The sequence below is a fragment of the Gavia stellata genome, chromosome 6 (assembly GCF_030936135.1).
Source record: "Gavia stellata isolate bGavSte3 chromosome 6, bGavSte3.hap2, whole genome shotgun sequence".
In the NCBI taxonomy this organism is placed as follows: Eukaryota; Metazoa; Chordata; class Aves; order Gaviiformes; family Gaviidae; genus Gavia; species Gavia stellata.
Window position 1 is genome coordinate 24,434,737 of NC_082599.1, and position 16,784 is coordinate 24,451,520.

A 16,784-nucleotide genomic window follows, 5' to 3' on the forward strand; every position below is an offset into this window, starting at 1 on the left:
CTGCTCTGATGATTATTTCTGTTGTTTGTCTAGTGACATATACACATGTATCTATATATACATGTATAGTTGTGTATATATATATATATATAGACACATGTATAGCATGTATAGTTTTGCTTTCATTCTTTAGTGCAAAGGCTCCTCCCCAAAAGTGCTCTAAACCACTAATATAAGAAACACACTCCTTTTACCATTCTTCTGGCATTCTTTGCATTACAAGCAAAAGAACATCTATCACTCCACTGTGGTAGGCAGAAGTGACCAAAATTAATGGAATTTTCATTAACTTGTTACAGTTATGCTGCTCTCTTTTCCCATGCAATGTTAATCTTCCCCTAAAAAAAAAAAAAAAAAACAACAACCAAAACCCCCCACCAAACAAAAAAACTCAGGCAAAAAAGTCCTGCCTTTCTGTATCTGCTTTCCTGTAAATTCTACAGCATTGGTAATAACTGCTGTGATCTGAAATAGTAATCTGGCAAGAATTTTTTAAAGTGGGGTTTGGCCCTACAGTTGGCATATAGAGGCAGGAAAGGCAACTTGTTAGGGTTTAAAGTGGAGGAGATGATAGAAACATTAATTTACATGTAACTGAAGTCTGTCAGCTTAGAAGTTCACTGTTAAAGGAAAGTTAATGTATAAACTGACACAGCGTAGTTTTTGTACGTTTAAAAGTGTTTTATATAGTGACACAAACAGAGCAAGCATCTTAGTGGAACAAAAGCCCCCTATACAAGAGCACACTGCTAGAAGAGAGTTCTCTGCTGTGTTTTGTTGCATCCCTGAAGTTCTAACAGGTAGTCTTGCACTCAGTGCATGGTGTCACAGAGTGCATCTTGAAAACAGCTAGCTGTCAAAATAAGCAGCTTAAATCTACTGGAGTTCTAACAGACCAGCATAAAATGATCATTCCAAAAGCTCTATCAGTTTGTACATGTGTCTTATGCTGTCAAAGACAAAAGAATATGTATCATCTTATGTCATACACATGATACTGTTTAAGACAGAAAAAGGTAAGTTTCACTCCAGGAACTGGTTTAGTGAATCACAGGAAAAAAGTAAACACACTACAGAAAAACTTACTATCTGCATAATTTAAGTTACACATAGTGAATTGCAAGTTATGAAAATAAAAACATCTTTAATAGTCACAGGTTGAGAGTTAAAGATGATAGTACAGGAGTAGTTTATAGTCATTGTCAAAATAAAAAAAAAATGCAAGTGTGTAAAGCGATACCTTCATAAAATATGCAATTTCCAATATTGAAATACACAATCATTGGAAGATTTGGCAAAGCAACACACAAACTGGAATGTTAATTGTGATCATCCACGGCTTGCTTCCTTTTGATTTAGACACTCATAACACACTGTATGAACTGAAAAAAGAATAACCACTTATTAGATGTATGGTAGAGAACAAGTTTTCACTTTTTCTCCTAAAATACTCATTGTCACTACCCTTTTCTGTAAACAAATTCAGTCCATTCATGGACTGAACAACAAAGCTTTGAAACTAAATAGGAAAGTTAGCTAATAGTTAATTAAAACAAAGCATCTCCTTAATAATAACAACAAAAAACCCAGGAACACTTGAATCTGGTGTTCTCCCTTTCCTGCACAGATGCGTCCAGGAAGCCAAGACCTACAAGCCTGACTGAGTGTGATTTGTGTTTATCCTCACCGCACCTCTCCCAAGCTTTCCTGGGAAAAATGCCTACCAAGCCTTAAAACAAAAGAAGAAAAAAAAGTCACAGAAAGTGATGCTAGCAAGCAGTGTAGCCTCTTAGATCTTCCTGAACCACACTCGTAAGGAGTCCAGAAAAAAATGCACAACATTTTATAGAACTCTATAAAATATGTGAAAACTTTGAGACAAGACTCAACAAACCCCAGAACCTCTGTGCTCTTGGGTAACATCACAAGTGTAGGGAAGACAGGCACAAACTCAAGTCATTACTGTTTGTCTTCAGTTTTAAGTTTTTCTTCAGTTTTACCCTGTAACTTTAACTGATTACTTAAAGTTCACTTACATCATCATACTGGAAGTTCACAAAACCCTGCTGAGATGTATCCCTTCTTCTAAAACATTCTGCAAAAATGCATTAAGAAAACAAAACAGAAACCAGGTAAGAAGAATTACAGTTAATCAATTTTTTTAAAATGCATGGTACTTTCATTAAATTCCCCAAGTCACTTGAATGAGAACTCGAAGTACACTGCAATTTGCGCCAAGACTTAATTTCACGTTCTTCATTTTCATATTTATTATATACAACCCTTTGTGTTCTGTTGATAAGTACAGTTTCCCAATTTTGATAACATAACTCTTCTAGTCTCTGGAATAAACCCTGCATTAGTTTTAAGTCCATTTTTCAATGGGGATTTAAAAAAATTATAATCTATAATTGTCCCAGTTCTGCTTGTAAAATCTATTGAAAGAAACCTATTTTGCGTTACATAAAAGTTAAAGTTGAACTTAAGATAACTGAGTAATTAGATTTTATTAAATAAAAATATATTACGGGGATGATAGTAACAAGGCTATAATCCAGCATACCAGTGAGAGCTCTGAGTTTCACACAGCAGGCAATGTAATCATCAAATGTAATCTTTCCACGAGTGCTGTATCGCCTTGTGATTGCAGTCACTGCCTGTGGGCTCAGTCTAAATCCTATTTGAAAATAAAAAGTCTGTATTGAAAAGACAGGTAAGTTAACAGAATCCAACACATTTTTAATTGGAAATCTAATGTGTCAGTTACTGCAGGATGATAACTGGTACTGGGAAATGCTGTATGTCAGCGTCAGAAGCAACATTTCACAACTTACCCATATTCATCAAGGCTTTCTCCAGTTCTTGACGATCCACTGTACCACTTCTATCGTTGTCAAAACTTATGAAGTGTTGCTTCCAGCCATTGACCACAGCCCAGAGTTCTTTAAACTCACTAAATCCCAGTGTGCCAGACATATCCCTCTGATTCCAAAGCTAAGAAAAGCATTTCTTAACTTAAATTAAAAAAAAAGCCCTCTCTTCAATGAGAATTTGTATTTTTTCATCATCTGTAGTTAAAAACTCTTTCTTGAAGGTAATATTAACAATTTTACTATTATTAATTTTTCTGGTAGAAAACTAACTACAGCATCCCACTGCACAGAGATAATACTACTGTCCAAAACCAAAGGTCAGAGAACTTGCTTTCCCTACTTCTCAGTAAAACCAGATAAAACTTTTTGCTCTTTGTGAATTTAACTTAATTCACTCACTTCTCTCTTACCTGACGCAGTGTAATTGTTACCAATAAAATACATATCCAAAATAAAAATAGATGCCAAATGAAAAATTACTTTAAATTAGAATAATACAATTTCTCTCACAATCTCAGCAGTTTGTTCAAGGTGAGATAACAGCCCTTCCCATTTTGTTTCTGCTTTTTTCTTTTTAAACAGCAAAACATCTGAACATGACAATTTAAATTTTGACTAAAAAACTCTCCGGATTCCAACCCTGCACAGTATACCTAAGTCCTTCATAGGTCCTACTACTGAATGCCATATACCATCTCACTAGATACTCGAACCTGATTCATTCAAGGAACAGGATTTAGGGGGACTTAGATTGTATTCAGGCTGTGTAGTACAAATGCTTAATTCATTAGAAAAGACATCTACAGTGTTGTCCAATTTCAAAAGCACAACGAGCTATTTGCACAAAACTGTTCTGGGCTGCCAGACCTGACTCTTCATACGTTCAATGGAGAAACAGTCCCCTAGGCTTAGAGGGATACCACTTGTTGTGAGAAGATCAGTCACCGAGAGCCTCATTTATTAGAATTATTACTTCATTCAGTATGAATGAAGAATTATTACTTCATTCAAATGAATAAGAACGGAGTTTTGTAGTTCCCCAATTACAATGATCATAATACTTATCAAGTAAGAGCTGAATGGGAATTACAAAGCATTTCCCAAATTTTGGGCACCTTCTCATCTTTGCTTATGTAATGCAAAAATGTTTTACATTTCGTAGTAAAGGATACATCCAGCATTGAGATCATGAGTCTGCAAGTCTCTAAGTTGAAAGCTGTTAAAATTAGAAGAAGGAAAATTAAGTTACATTAAAGGAATGGTTTTCAGTTTTGTTTGTCTAAATGTAACATTTAAAACTGCTTTTTATTATATACTGATATTATAATGCATAAAATATTATATAATTGCTTCCACTGTATACAGCCATACCATGTTTTGATCCAATAAGAGCTTTTAATCATTACTTGTTAGAAAAACTGACAGCAGACAATCTGGAGGCATTTCAAGTTACATTTAAAATTAATTTGCTCTTATCTCAATCCATAAAGGTTTTGGGTTTCAGTGAAAGTGGTAATTTGTATTTCACCACAGACACCACTTCAGGAAGCCAGTTTTACTCAGAGAAGCTCGATTTTGTGAATTGAACACTAGGTATCCGGACAGAGGAGTCCTGCCGTGTAATTTTTTGGTCAATATCAAAGCTCAATTTAAAAAGAAAGCGAAACACCTTTTTAAGAATTGGCTGTCCATTACAAAACAAAACACTTCTCCAAGTCTACGGCTCCGCAGTGGGGAACTAAGGAGGCTGAGAAGGGAAGTCTTATACGCACAGAACTGAATACAGAGAATTTACATTTCAAAGTAGTCCATATGAAAAGAAAGCCCTTCCACCATGCAAATAATAAAAAAAACCCCACCTCTGCAGAAGGCACAACCACAAGTGTTTTCTAGTAGATGGCATAAGAATTAGTATGCTTTAGGGTTGGGGTTTTTTTTGGTTTATTTAAATCATTAACTTACGTTTATATGCTCCTGCAATCCCTGACTGGGTGAGACATCTCTGTAGCTCATCAGCATCTATTTGTCCATCCTTTCGATAACAGAAGACGCATCAGCTATTGTTTTAATTTCCTCTCCCAGGCTGGTTATTCCCAGTACCCACTCCCTTTTCAGTGGCATTAAATTAGTTACTGCTTCAAAAAACAACTGATTACCTGTCTGCTCTATGACAGAAACTGCCATTTATAACCCGTATCTGTAATGATGTTTCTTTAGCTGATATTTCTGCAATATGCATTAGCTTTCCCATCTAGTGATGTACTAAAAAATGAACAGGATTGGCAGGTTTGCTTTAAACTTAACTTTAAAAAAACCAAAACAACAAACCCACATCAAATATTGGTAGCATATACTTGAGAGCCAGCTGCATAGAAACCAAGGTGCAAAATTTTGATCAAAAAGACAGCTTTCCTTAAAGTACTAATTTTAACTTAGTAGGTATTGATGTCACTTTAGATTATACGTTTATGATCTCACTGCTACAGTAGGAAACCTAGAACCCAGATCATACATACCCTCTTCCCAAGACAGCCTTAAGACTTACAAATCCAAAAAACTGTGGCTTTTGGGGAGTAGTAAGTTGTTAGCAGAACAAACAAAAGCAGAAAGCAAAGAACTTTGAAAAAAACCCAAAACACACCCAGAAAAAATACCTATCTGCATGGTTTGGAAAATGACTCACTTCCAATGCACCCTGTTCAGGGCCAAATAGAGAAAGCAACTGTCAATTCATGGAAAGCAATGAGCTGTCAAAAGTGGAGCTGGAATTCTAGGTCACATTCCTCACGCACCTCACATGGAATTCGGTTCACAGAGAGTTTGAGATTAATTTAACCTCATTTGAGGATGGAACATTATATCTGTAGATATAAAAAATGATTCAACTTTTGTAAAGCATTAAATAGGGAAAAGAGAATTGCTTTATATTTGAAACAAATTTATATGCCTCAGCATTTTCCTAATGTTTTCAAATCCAGTAAGCTTTTTTTTTTTTCTTTCTTTTTTTTTTTTTTTTTTAAGAACAGATATATGCTACTAAATGGCATGGTGGGAATGGCACAGCTAGGTAACTTTCAGAAATGAAGTATCATTATTTATAGGACAAGTTACCTAATGTGGTAAATGTTATTTGACAAGGTCTGAAAAAAAGATCATTGTTGTTGATCTGTGGAAAATTAATGATAGCTAAACCCAAAATTGCTTCCAATCTACTCCATCTGTCTAACTACGCAGATATATTTAAAACTTTACATTCCCAGGAAAGTTTAAAAAAAAAAATTTTTTTTGAAGTAGCCATGCATATTAAGCAACAAATCTCTTCAAAGCCCTTGCGCCTTCTGAAACAAAAGCAGGATCCGCATAACTTTAAAATAGGCAGGAAGACAGAAAAGCATGATTTGCAATCCTGATTAACATTACCAAAAAGATGCTTGGTTTTATGTAGACCTTAAGCAGTTAAACTAGACAAGGCACAGGGGCTTTGCGAACAGACTAAAAAAAGAAAATTATTACTTCCTACAAAGACAGACTCAATTAAGTTAATAAATATTTGAAACAATACTTTTGACTTTCTTCTGTAAACAAAGACAACTAATTCCTCAAATCTAAGACAAGATCTCTTGTAGACTACTTCAAGGGAAGCTGGGAGATAACATTGTATGTTATATAGGCATAAAAACAACACAGAGAGCAGCAAACCATAGCCAAAAACTTCACTAATTCTACAATAAGCCCTTACGGAAAACGGTGAGATGTGGCTTTTTACAGACTTGCAAGGACGGCTGTAAAAGCAACTGTTCCATTTCACTGTCTCCTTTAGGGGTTTTCACTTCTGCACAGCCACCGGTCTCCAAAACTGACTCTTCCAATTCCAGGAATAACATTTCAAAAGCTACCCAGTTTATTTCAATAAGGAATGATTTCTACAAATAAAGAGTATTTAGGAGTACTAACTTAAGTACTAACTTGATCATACCCATTAGCTCACTAGTTCCCCAGCTTTCAGTAACCATGCCTCACTTGAGAAGCCTGGGGATGGTCTATGCTTTGCTGAGGTCCAGCTCCTGCCACTTCTCCACAGGGCTGCATCCTGTTTGCTGTTACCTCCCTTTCTCTTCACACTAGGAGCTTACTTATTTTTCCTGCATCAGTTACTGGCTCCACTGCTGATTCCTGGCACACATCCAGCTGGCACCTGGATGCAGAGGCATCTCAGCTGGCAGGCAAATTGTCAGCATGCTCAGCTGACAGAATTTAGCTTGGGCTCCACCTTACCAGAGAGGCCTGCCTCACTACACATAGGTCATTCCAGTGTTCTCCTTTCATACAAAAATACATGATCTATGTATTTTCATAAGCAATGTTAAAGAAGGAGTATGTAGACTGTAAGATTCAAAAGAATAACGTAGAGAACAAAAATAACCCAAATTACAGTCTTAAACTAGGATTTTAAACATCAGCTAATATTACCTAATTTAAACTTTCATGCTGTGGTTATGTCTACCTGTGGGTAACAGATGCAGGGGCACAGTTTTAGATTTGCACACACCCTAGAAGTGTGCAATAAATAGCTATACCTATGGCCAAAGACAGAACTTCAGCTCAATAAACCTAAACTTTGCTGCTAAAACTTGTAATATAGTTCAAGAACTACTTATTTCTAGTAACATTCATAATCATACAAAAAGCAATATATGCCACAAAATTACAGGAAAGAAATTAAAAATGCAGTGCAGAATGACAGGGAGGAAAAAAGAAAGGCCTAAATTAAAGTTGTGAATGCCTTTTGCTCTAGAAGAATAATCACTCTACCCTGCCAGCAAACCCAGATATTGGCACAACTCAAGACTGCTTTTCCATTTTGAGTCTATTAAGATCATGTAAGGATCTCTTTCTTACTAGCATTTCCTACTGTCAGCCAGGCCATCTGCAGAGCCCATACTTCCCATTGTTTCTGGCTTCTTACTCCTGAAACTCACAGCATTCGCCAACCCAGAGCTGAGCCACATTTCAGTTACAACATTTCATGTAACAATATAGTCCCTGTACATACTTATACAGGAAACAAAGTGCATACATGCATATATATATATGTGTATGCATTTACACAAACATACACACACTATATAGAAACCAACAGCATTATTCAAACTGCATAGTTACTGTGTCTATATAGCTATATGGTATAGCAGATAGGCCAAGTAAAACCATTCTGTGTTTTTTTTTTTTTTAAAAACTTTAAACAGTTTTCCTCACTGCAAATATTAAGCATTCTTCTTTCCAAAAGCTAACATAGAAGTTATTCCCCAGAAAAAAAAATCCAAGACATAAATAACATTTTATAAGTTTACCTGCCCTGCTACTGCAGCAAAATAACCGTACAAAGGATCCTGAGCTTGTCCAGGGAATGCTGGCCCTCCTGGAGCGCCTCCATACTTCAGAAATCAAGAAAAAAAAAAATTTAAATCAATGATTCAGTTAACTGTTAAGAAACTGCAGTGTTTGTACTTAAGCATCAACTTGTGTTTTTATATACACAACACGCAAAAAAAAAATCAAATCAACCAAAAAAAATTCTTTAAAAACAACAAACCCACAGTCTTGGTATCGATATACTCATTTATTATAATTTAAGCAGATGAGTGTAATAACTTGCACGGGAGCAATCCCCTGATGTGGATGCAGTATGGTGTATCTCATCAAAGTTGAATTTTAGTCTACTAGCAGAACATGGGGTATTGAAGATAAAACTACTGCAGATTTTTCTTTCCACTTCAAAAAAGTTGAGCAAGACAGATCTCTAGGGAAAATACTTGGAACAATATGCATTAAGCATGAAAATTTTTCAGTAAAATTGATTCTTAAGTGAAAATCATGGAATGATGTAAGTTAATCCTCTTTGAGTTGAACCAATCATCAGTGGAAGAGAGTCTATACCCATCTGTTGCCGAGACAAGAATATGCCATTTCTGGAGATGGCCAGAGTTCGATCAGGTGTACCTTGCTTTTTGAAGCCGCTTCGCTACTTACCGGCCCCACGAAGCGAAGGCAGCTTTACACAACGTTAGACACAAGACCTCGCTCAGGGGATTGCGTGGGGAGCCGACTCGGGGAGCGACACCCCCAGAGGTGACTTTCGCCCACCAGCAGCACCTGCCGAGGATACGACGCCCCCCTTCTCCCCCCTCCCGCGGGTGGAACCCCGAGCTGCCTCCAGCAGCACCTCCCGCGGGGCAGTGGTGGGCAGGCCGCCGGGGTGGCCGGGCAGAGCCCCGCCTAACGCGCCTCTCATCACTTCCCCGCGCGGGCCGGAAAGCCGATGGCCCCCCCGCCCCGGCGAAGCGGCCCCCCCGCCTGCACCGCGGGGACGAGAGTCGCGCACCACCCAACTCTGCCGGTGGCCCCGCGCTCGGGCAGGGCCACAGCGGGCCGGCGGGGGGCCGAGGCCGGCGCCCCTCACCGCGGGCGGGACGGCCCGGGGGGCACCTCAGGTCCCCGGCAGTGCGCGGGGAAGGGGGCGGGAAAAGCAGGGAAGGGGCCGCCCCGCCGCAGGCACCATCGCCCCCGCCTCAGCCAGGCTGCCCCGCCGCCATGGCGACCCCAGGCCCAGCCTCAGCGCGGCCGCGCCCCGCCCGCCACCGCCGCCCGGGCTTATCCCGCCGCCAGCCCCTGCTCACCCCGCCCTGGTAGAAACCGCCGCCGGGCGCCGGCTGCCCAGGAAACGCCATCTTCGGCTGGCACGGCTCCTGCCAGCCCGGCCTCGCCCGGGCGCAACCACCCGACCGGGAAGGGGGTGTCGGCACGGGCCGCAGGCTCCGGAAAGGGCCGGAGCTGGAATCTCTGCCACCCGGGCGGGGGAAGCGGCTGCCCCCAGTCACCGAGGCCGCGGGCAGTGCAAGACAGTGCCGTCGGGAGCTGAGGGACCACCCCCTCCAACTCCCCCCGCCCCCCCATCGGGGTGGTACAGGCCGCCGCCCCGGAGGCGGCTTTTCCTCCCCACAGTAACTGGGCGGTGCAGCGCTGCTTCGGCGCCCGCCTGTGCTGGAGGGGCGGGTTGGCCCCTTCCCCTGCGTTTTCTGTCGCCGCCGGTGTTGTCGGGGCGGTGCTGCCCCCGTCAGGGCGGGACGCAGGCGGGGAGTGCCGCGGCCGCTGGAGGCTGCGGCGTCAGGCCTGTGGAGGCGACGGGGAGCGGGGTCAGCCCGCCTGCGGGGTGTCCCTGCCGGCAGCCGTCGGAGGCGCGCGGGAGGCAGCGCCCGTGGTGACCACCGCACCGCTGGGCAGGCGCGGCCGCGGGAAGCCCGGAGGGGCGGTGCTGCTGCGGCCCGTCCGTGGCGCACCCCGGGGACTGCCCCTCCTGTGGAAGTGGTCGTCTGTGTCGCGCTGTTACCCACTAAAGCGTTTGGAAAGCACTTGGAAATGTTCACCGGGGAATCGCCTGTGTTGATGTCAAGTTAGTTTAAAATCACCCGTTCGTGATTTACAAAAAGGCCGTAAAGCCCATGAACTCAGTAGTTCGTGCATATATATCATGTGTATCACAGAATACATTGTTATGTTAAACATGTCCTCCTTTTACTGGCGCTGTATCTTCCTCTTCAACGTCTGAACACCTATCCCTGGTCCCAGAGACAGAGAAAATCGGAAAGCTGTACAATTTTCCCTTGGGTCTGTATGTCCAAATTTCTTCTGGAGCAGGAACGAGGGGGAACGCCAGCGTCCTACTGGAGCTAGGAAGCCCTTTTGCGCTGGGTCCCCCCAGCAGCGCTCAGTCCGAGGCCGCCCTGGTTTTGGCGATGGGCTGGAGGAGTCTCAGCTGTGGTCCCACAGCCTCCTCCAGGCTGGAGGAACTCGCTGGCGCAACCCGTGCTTCAGCGCTACCGACTCTGCCTTCGCTTCGGTACCCCGGGACGCAAGAACAGCTGAAACGGCCACAGCTCGGTCTGAGCTGAACTGTTTATTTGCAGAGTAACAGAACTTCCTCGTGTTGAGAGGTATTTAATCACATTGCAAGAGATGAGAAATTATTTGCTAGAGCCTGTGTGACTGAAACAAATCTACTGATGGAGGCCTTGCAGGGTAAATGGCCTACTGTCAGAAATCTGAAAGCATAACGTTTTATTTTCTGTTTGTTAGCATAATTTCTGAAGAACTTTACAAATTTGTGTAGGACCTTATCAATCACACTAATTTATAGTAAACTTTTCATTAAGAGTGAATCACTCTTCTCAGCCTCTAAGTCATCCAGTAAACAGGGCTTTCAGACAATATCTATATAGCGTATATTTTTATTATTTCAGCACCCATTACACTGATACTGTTAATAGTTGCCAGTAACACGAAAACAAGTACTGTGGTGTTCTGTGAATTTTAATATTCAATAGAGTTGCCAAATGAAAGAGACAAATCATTATTTAATACCTTCATCACACAGAATAGCTTATACGAAGCCCATCTTTTCAGGGCAACTGAGAAAAAAAAAGTAGCGACTCCGGCTAGCTTTTCGGCTTAAGAAATCCCTATCTCACAAAGACTATTTGAATAAGCGACTGTTTACATAAAACTGTGCAGTGGTCAAATAGTTTTATTTACCAGACTTAATCACATGCAGTGTAGGTTATTGGAGGCACTGTGCTGAACCTTGTTAGAGTACATACATTAACGTCTGGGCAAGCAGCCTTCCTAATTAAAATAGGCTCTAGGTACACTGATAAAAATATTAAAGGCTGGAAAGATTGAAAATAAGTGGCAAAGAATATAAGTGGTAAGATTTGAAGAGTTATACACTGATAAGCAAAATGTCAAATAGTGTGTATGTATTGCCAATAGCTTGAAGATAATAGGAAGGGATTTTTAACTGCTTTAGTGAGAAAAAAACAGATAAGATTCAGACTAGTTGGTAGATAAAGATACTAAAACTGTACAACTGCAGCTGTATAGAAAAGGTAGACGTGTTTCATAAGTTTGGGGTTTTTTTTGTACTTGAACCCAGCATAAATACCTAGTCATTCTCCGTTTGCAGTGCTTCTACTGAGACTACTGGTAATGAACACTGCACTCAGTATTTGCAAAAATATTTAAATCCAACCACACATAAGCAAAAGAGCTAGGAGACAGATGTAACAAAGTGATGTATTTTATATGGTTTGTTGGGTAGGCATTTTGTTTGCACTGGTGCATTTGTTTATTAAGTTTTTATCCGAGGAAAAGGAAGGCTGCAAAGGAAGGCTGTTCGAGGAGATTAAGGAGTACACATCTGCCTTCTGAAGGACTACTGAGATACAGTAACCTTTTAAGTTACAATAAGATCATCGCATTAGAAATACACCAGCAAGAAATCTGTGTAGAATAAATAGCTACTGATTTTGCAGACCTCAAAGAATATGTAATCCCTCTAGTGGGAAGACTGAAGTCAAGCAACATAGAATGCTAGTAATATTGCCTTTTTTTGAGATAATTCAGTATATTTTTCTAAGAAAAGACCTAAGAAAAATAATTTTGTTCAGAAAATGAAAATTATGTTTTCATTTTACATTCCATAGCTTTTGCTGGATTCTTCGTAAAATGATGTGAAGAAGGAATTAAAAATGGAGTGTAGTAATAGAGCATTACTGCCTTAAAATCTGGTCACAGCAAGAGTATCACTGAAGGCCTAAGACAAGATAACCTTAATTGTGGATGGTGCAGCTAGTGAGGTTTTGATATTGAGATTTTTGAGGCTAACAATCAGCTTTTATTCAATGCAGTACAATAACACCATCTACCACATCCATTTCATTATAAATATAGAAGTTTGTGCATTCCCCAGGCATGAGTTCTTTACAGAACTAAAGCTAAAATGCTGTTTTTCAGTAACAACGTTTATTTCTAAGATCTCGCAGCTTGTAGTTGGATGGTTCCCAAGATGGTCTTTAACTAAAGTTAAAATTACAGTAGAAAGATATCTGAAGATAACAGTGATACATGCCTGTGACTTGGAAAAGACATTTATAGTTCTGCTTACTTTGCATATCACTTTACAACGATCTTTATTCCTTTACCATGTACCTTATTTCAAAACCTTCAGTACTGAAAACTCGGATCATTTAAAACAGATTGATGAGAATGAGAGCAAGTCATGCAAACTCCTTTAATCTTTTGGTTGAATAACATGGGGTCAGGATCCAGATCTGCTCTGTTTTCGCCAGACAGGATTCATCTCCGTTTGCTGCTCTGTAATTTCCATAATCGATGAGACTGGCAGAATTAGTGGGGAGATGTCTTGGGCTGGTTTGCATGTGACTCACCTAGTAGCATGCAAATAAATGACTTCAGGAAAATAAAGGGGTTTTTTTTATTTGCTTGTTTAACTGCCCCACTACCACAAATGATGCAATGGGATTTCTAGCATTTGAGGAAATGACAATTCCAGCACGCCTGGAGTGAAAGAGATGTGCCGCACCCTGTGGAGAAAAATCACATTCCTGATTATGATGTCTCTCTTGGTGCCTGTTTTGGTTACTGTTTCTATTACTACGTGGGATGTGTGTTGAAAATTCCTCAAATATTGCAACACACATCCCCAAGCGGCCAACATGAGATGTGTTTGCCGTTCCTGTCACAAAATTTTGTCATATTTGAGTACATTCTTAAAGCAATACCAGTGAACACAAAATTTCTTCCTCTAGCTGTGGCTTTTGTAAATATTTTTTCTCACAGGTATAGCCCATGCTCTTTCCCTAGTTCCTCATACTCGCTTTTTTGCTCGTTTTGTTTCGTTCCTTGTGACCTTTCCGAGCTGCCGAAGATTGAATCAGCCCACTGCTGTCCCCAGAAGTGCCCACCAGATGTCGCACTGGTACATCGAATACGGGCACATCAGCCCACACTTGATGGCTCTCTACCCTCTACCCGGGTTTTACCATGTACAAACTATAAGCTCTGCCAAAGGTAGACCCGGAACCCACCGAGGCAGGCGACAGGTACCTGCTGCGGGAGCAGCTGCTTGCGTCTCAGGGCTGATCTCTAATAGGAGCTGTAATATTCCGGCGCCATTCTTTGTGCCAAACTCCCTTTTTAAATATCTAGCAGTGGTTTAGGAGTTTATACATAGGTTTTTCTATTGGAAAAAAACTTAGCGTATGTTTTTTGAAATCCACTCTGAAGTTTTTGGCTAATATCTAAATGTTTGGGTATGAGAGTTCTAAATAACTAGGTTGGTTAAGCAGTGTAATTTCTAAAATTATCTGTAAGTTTGGCACTTAAATTATTCCATTTTGCCATATCTTATATGGACCAGATCACGGGGAACATTTCTCCTCCTTCTGTTGGGGGTAAGATTATGTGATGTGGGAAAAATCTTTTTGGCCACCTAGAAAGAGTGAGCACTGTCTACACATGAGGTCATGATCAGTCAAATAAAGTCGATAATCATTAGCCAGCTATGTATAATAATGTACGAAAACATATTCATATTTGATGCATCGAGCTTCAGGACATGGTACTGTGGCTATCAGGACAGCTGATGCTATACAGATTGTTCTTACTTCAGATTTGTCAGATGTATTTTACACTTTTTTTTATTGTCTATTGGTGCTTCTTTCTTGTCCAGTTCTTTTGTAGCTAAATCCCTTCATGCTTTGTTAACATGTACATGATAGGTGATTCTTCCTTATTCTTTCAGTAAAATGATTAGAATTTTCAGGAAAATAAAACAAGGGTTCTACATCACCTCTTAGTAAAAACATCCACATATGTTGTTTGAAACTATGCATAGGGCTTATGAGAAAGCAAAGGGGTAAACAGACCAGATGGGCTGTCAGTTGCTGTACTTTTTGCGTCAAGAAGTTTAGGGGTCTCTAATTAAAAAAAGCTACAGAACTTTATTTTTTGCTGTTCTGATAACTGTGTATTGTCATTAACAACAATACATATTTTTATATAATCTACCTGCTCCAGGAATCTTTACAGATGCTACTAATCACTTGCTGTTTTGCATTTGTGTTGTGCATGCTTGATACGTTACATCCAGGAATGAATTGGCCTTGAGCTGTCTAAGAGCACTCCGCAAGTTTACAGCAAAGCTTTCTGATTCCCTTTGTTTTATTCACGCAACAGTTAGAGCAATCGGTTGGTGGCAGCAAACACTAAAAAAAAGGCCCTTTGAAGCTTGGAGCTGCTCTCACATGTGGGAGCCCAGTCTCGGCAGTGCCGATCCATGGTTGGGCTCCCATGGCTGGCTAAAGCCCTTGTGAAGCCAACAAAGCTGTGGATAACCACAGTCATCTCCACACTCTTCTGGATTAGGGTGTTTGTATAACTCTCTGAGACTGTTCCCATCCTCTTCCCTTTCTGCTTTCATCCACACGTTTTGTGTCTTCGTTCATTTCCAGTGCTTTTCATCACCTTTCTTATTAGCTAACAGCTAGTATGGCTTTCTGAGGATTTAGCTCAAGCATAATACCTCGAAATCTAACACAGCAAAGCCTTGTCAGCCTTTCACATACATATTTCACATACCGATCAAAACTAGTGTTCTTATCATGTTCTAGAGTGGAGGCTAATGAAAATACTAAAGACTGGTAAAAAAACCCCTAAAAGCCATGGTCTAGTAAAACTGTGAACATACGCAGAGCCAACTCCATAGTAGTTCTGACATGTAAGATGGTTATTTGATTGCTCATGACCATTGTTATCTTGGATTTAAGGGGCCCCAGTTCTTCACTGGTAGTAGGCACAGTGAGTTATACCTGCATAGTCCTATTTTGCACAGGCACTTTTGATGATGCAAAGACTGAATCAGTGAACAGTCTTGTGAAGCTCTCTGCTGAAAACCTGCTTGGGAGAGGAGGTCACAGATGTCTACCTTCATGCTTGTAGAAGTGGCCAGGCTTTTTCTATCTAAGAAGTAAATAAGTCTGCTTCCTCTGGAGGATTGCTTTCCTTAAGAAGTGAGTGGAGGGAGGTGGGGTGGAGAATGAGTATGGATTAAGTGCTTTATTTTGTTTCCCTCATGAACTCTGTTAATAAAACTAGTCAGAAAGCAATTCTCTGCAAATACTGCCCTCTTCCTCTTGGGAATAAAACATGGAGGCTTGTACCTCCAAGGGATATTGTTGTCCTGGCTGAAAGATCGGATTTTAAAAGTTGTCTTCAATGTAGATATACATTAGGTATGAGTACCTTGTATCCAAAGAGAGGGACTTGATTTTCTTCTGATGCAGGAGTTAGAGCTCAGGGTGTCACAGTGGTCAGATGCCTCTGATTCTGTCTACATTTGAACACTTGTCCTTACCTCTTCACCTCCTTGTAAACAAGGCTATTTTTTCCCTCTGGGTCTTTCCAATTATTTAATTTGTAAAATCTTTAGGTAAAACTTCCATAACTCAACTAATTACAGCATGAATATTCAGCAGAAGTAATCTTATTTAAGCATTTATTACATACAAGATTGGGATTTAAGGCATGTTCACAGAGTGCATTAGCACGGCACCCAGTTCTTGCACTGTGATCCCTTTTTACCTTGCTTCTTCTGCCATAGGTAACAGATTGAATTTAATTAGTTAATTTTATTATTATGTATTTTCTAAAACTAAACATCCCTACTTAGGAAGGTGTTGTTACTGTATTTTCCACTGAATTTATTTTTACTGTTTTTCCTGGCACATCTCTGACAGAAAGTGTTTGGACTGTTCACTGAAACTTCTCTCCAGATAGCTAAGGGGAAAATCCATGGCTCTTTATTTGCACATACTCTGTGCTTGTGTTAGAGTGACCTACTTAAGAAACTCTTCACTTTTTTTTCTCATAACCATGTGGGGAAAGAAGCAGATGATGAAACAGCATGATCGGTTTTTCATTTGTCTGTTTTTAGGAAGCCTCAGAAGAATAAGCAAAAGGTATGCAAGTGGTAGCGTTCACACACTCATTCCCACT

General features: G+C 40.5%; 1 protein-coding gene across 1 annotated transcript; it reads right to left on the reverse strand.

Annotated features, from left to right (window-relative positions):
* Positions 1-390: 390 nt before the first annotated feature.
* On the reverse strand, positions 391-9,623 carry SRI (sorcin). Its single transcript, XM_059818517.1, has 8 exons — positions 9,551-9,623; positions 8,225-8,308; positions 4,836-4,905; positions 4,046-4,089; positions 2,835-2,982; positions 2,564-2,677; positions 2,037-2,095; positions 391-1,382 (listed from the first exon to the last, which is right to left on the reverse strand). The coding sequence occupies exons 1-8, from the start codon at positions 9,599-9,601 to the stop codon at positions 1,356-1,358; spliced, it is 597 nt and encodes a 198-aa protein (XP_059674500.1). The 5' UTR covers positions 9,602-9,623; the 3' UTR covers positions 391-1,355.
* Between the last annotated feature and the right edge of the window lie 7,161 nt (positions 9,624-16,784).

Bases quoted from the DNA above. Each gene is read 5' to 3' on its own strand.
- SRI (XM_059818517.1), bottom strand. From the start codon at position 9,601: ATGGCGTTTCCTGGGCAGCCGGCGCCCGGCGGCGGTTTCTACCAGGGC. The intron at 4,090-4,835 runs GTAAGTTAATGA...TAATTTTAACAG, and splicing joins GATTGCAGGAGCATATAAAC to CTTTCAACTTAGAGACTTGC. The intron at 2,983-4,045 runs GTATCCTTTACT...CTTTGGAATCAG, and splicing joins TCATGATCTCAATGCTGGAT to AGGGATATGTCTGGCACACT.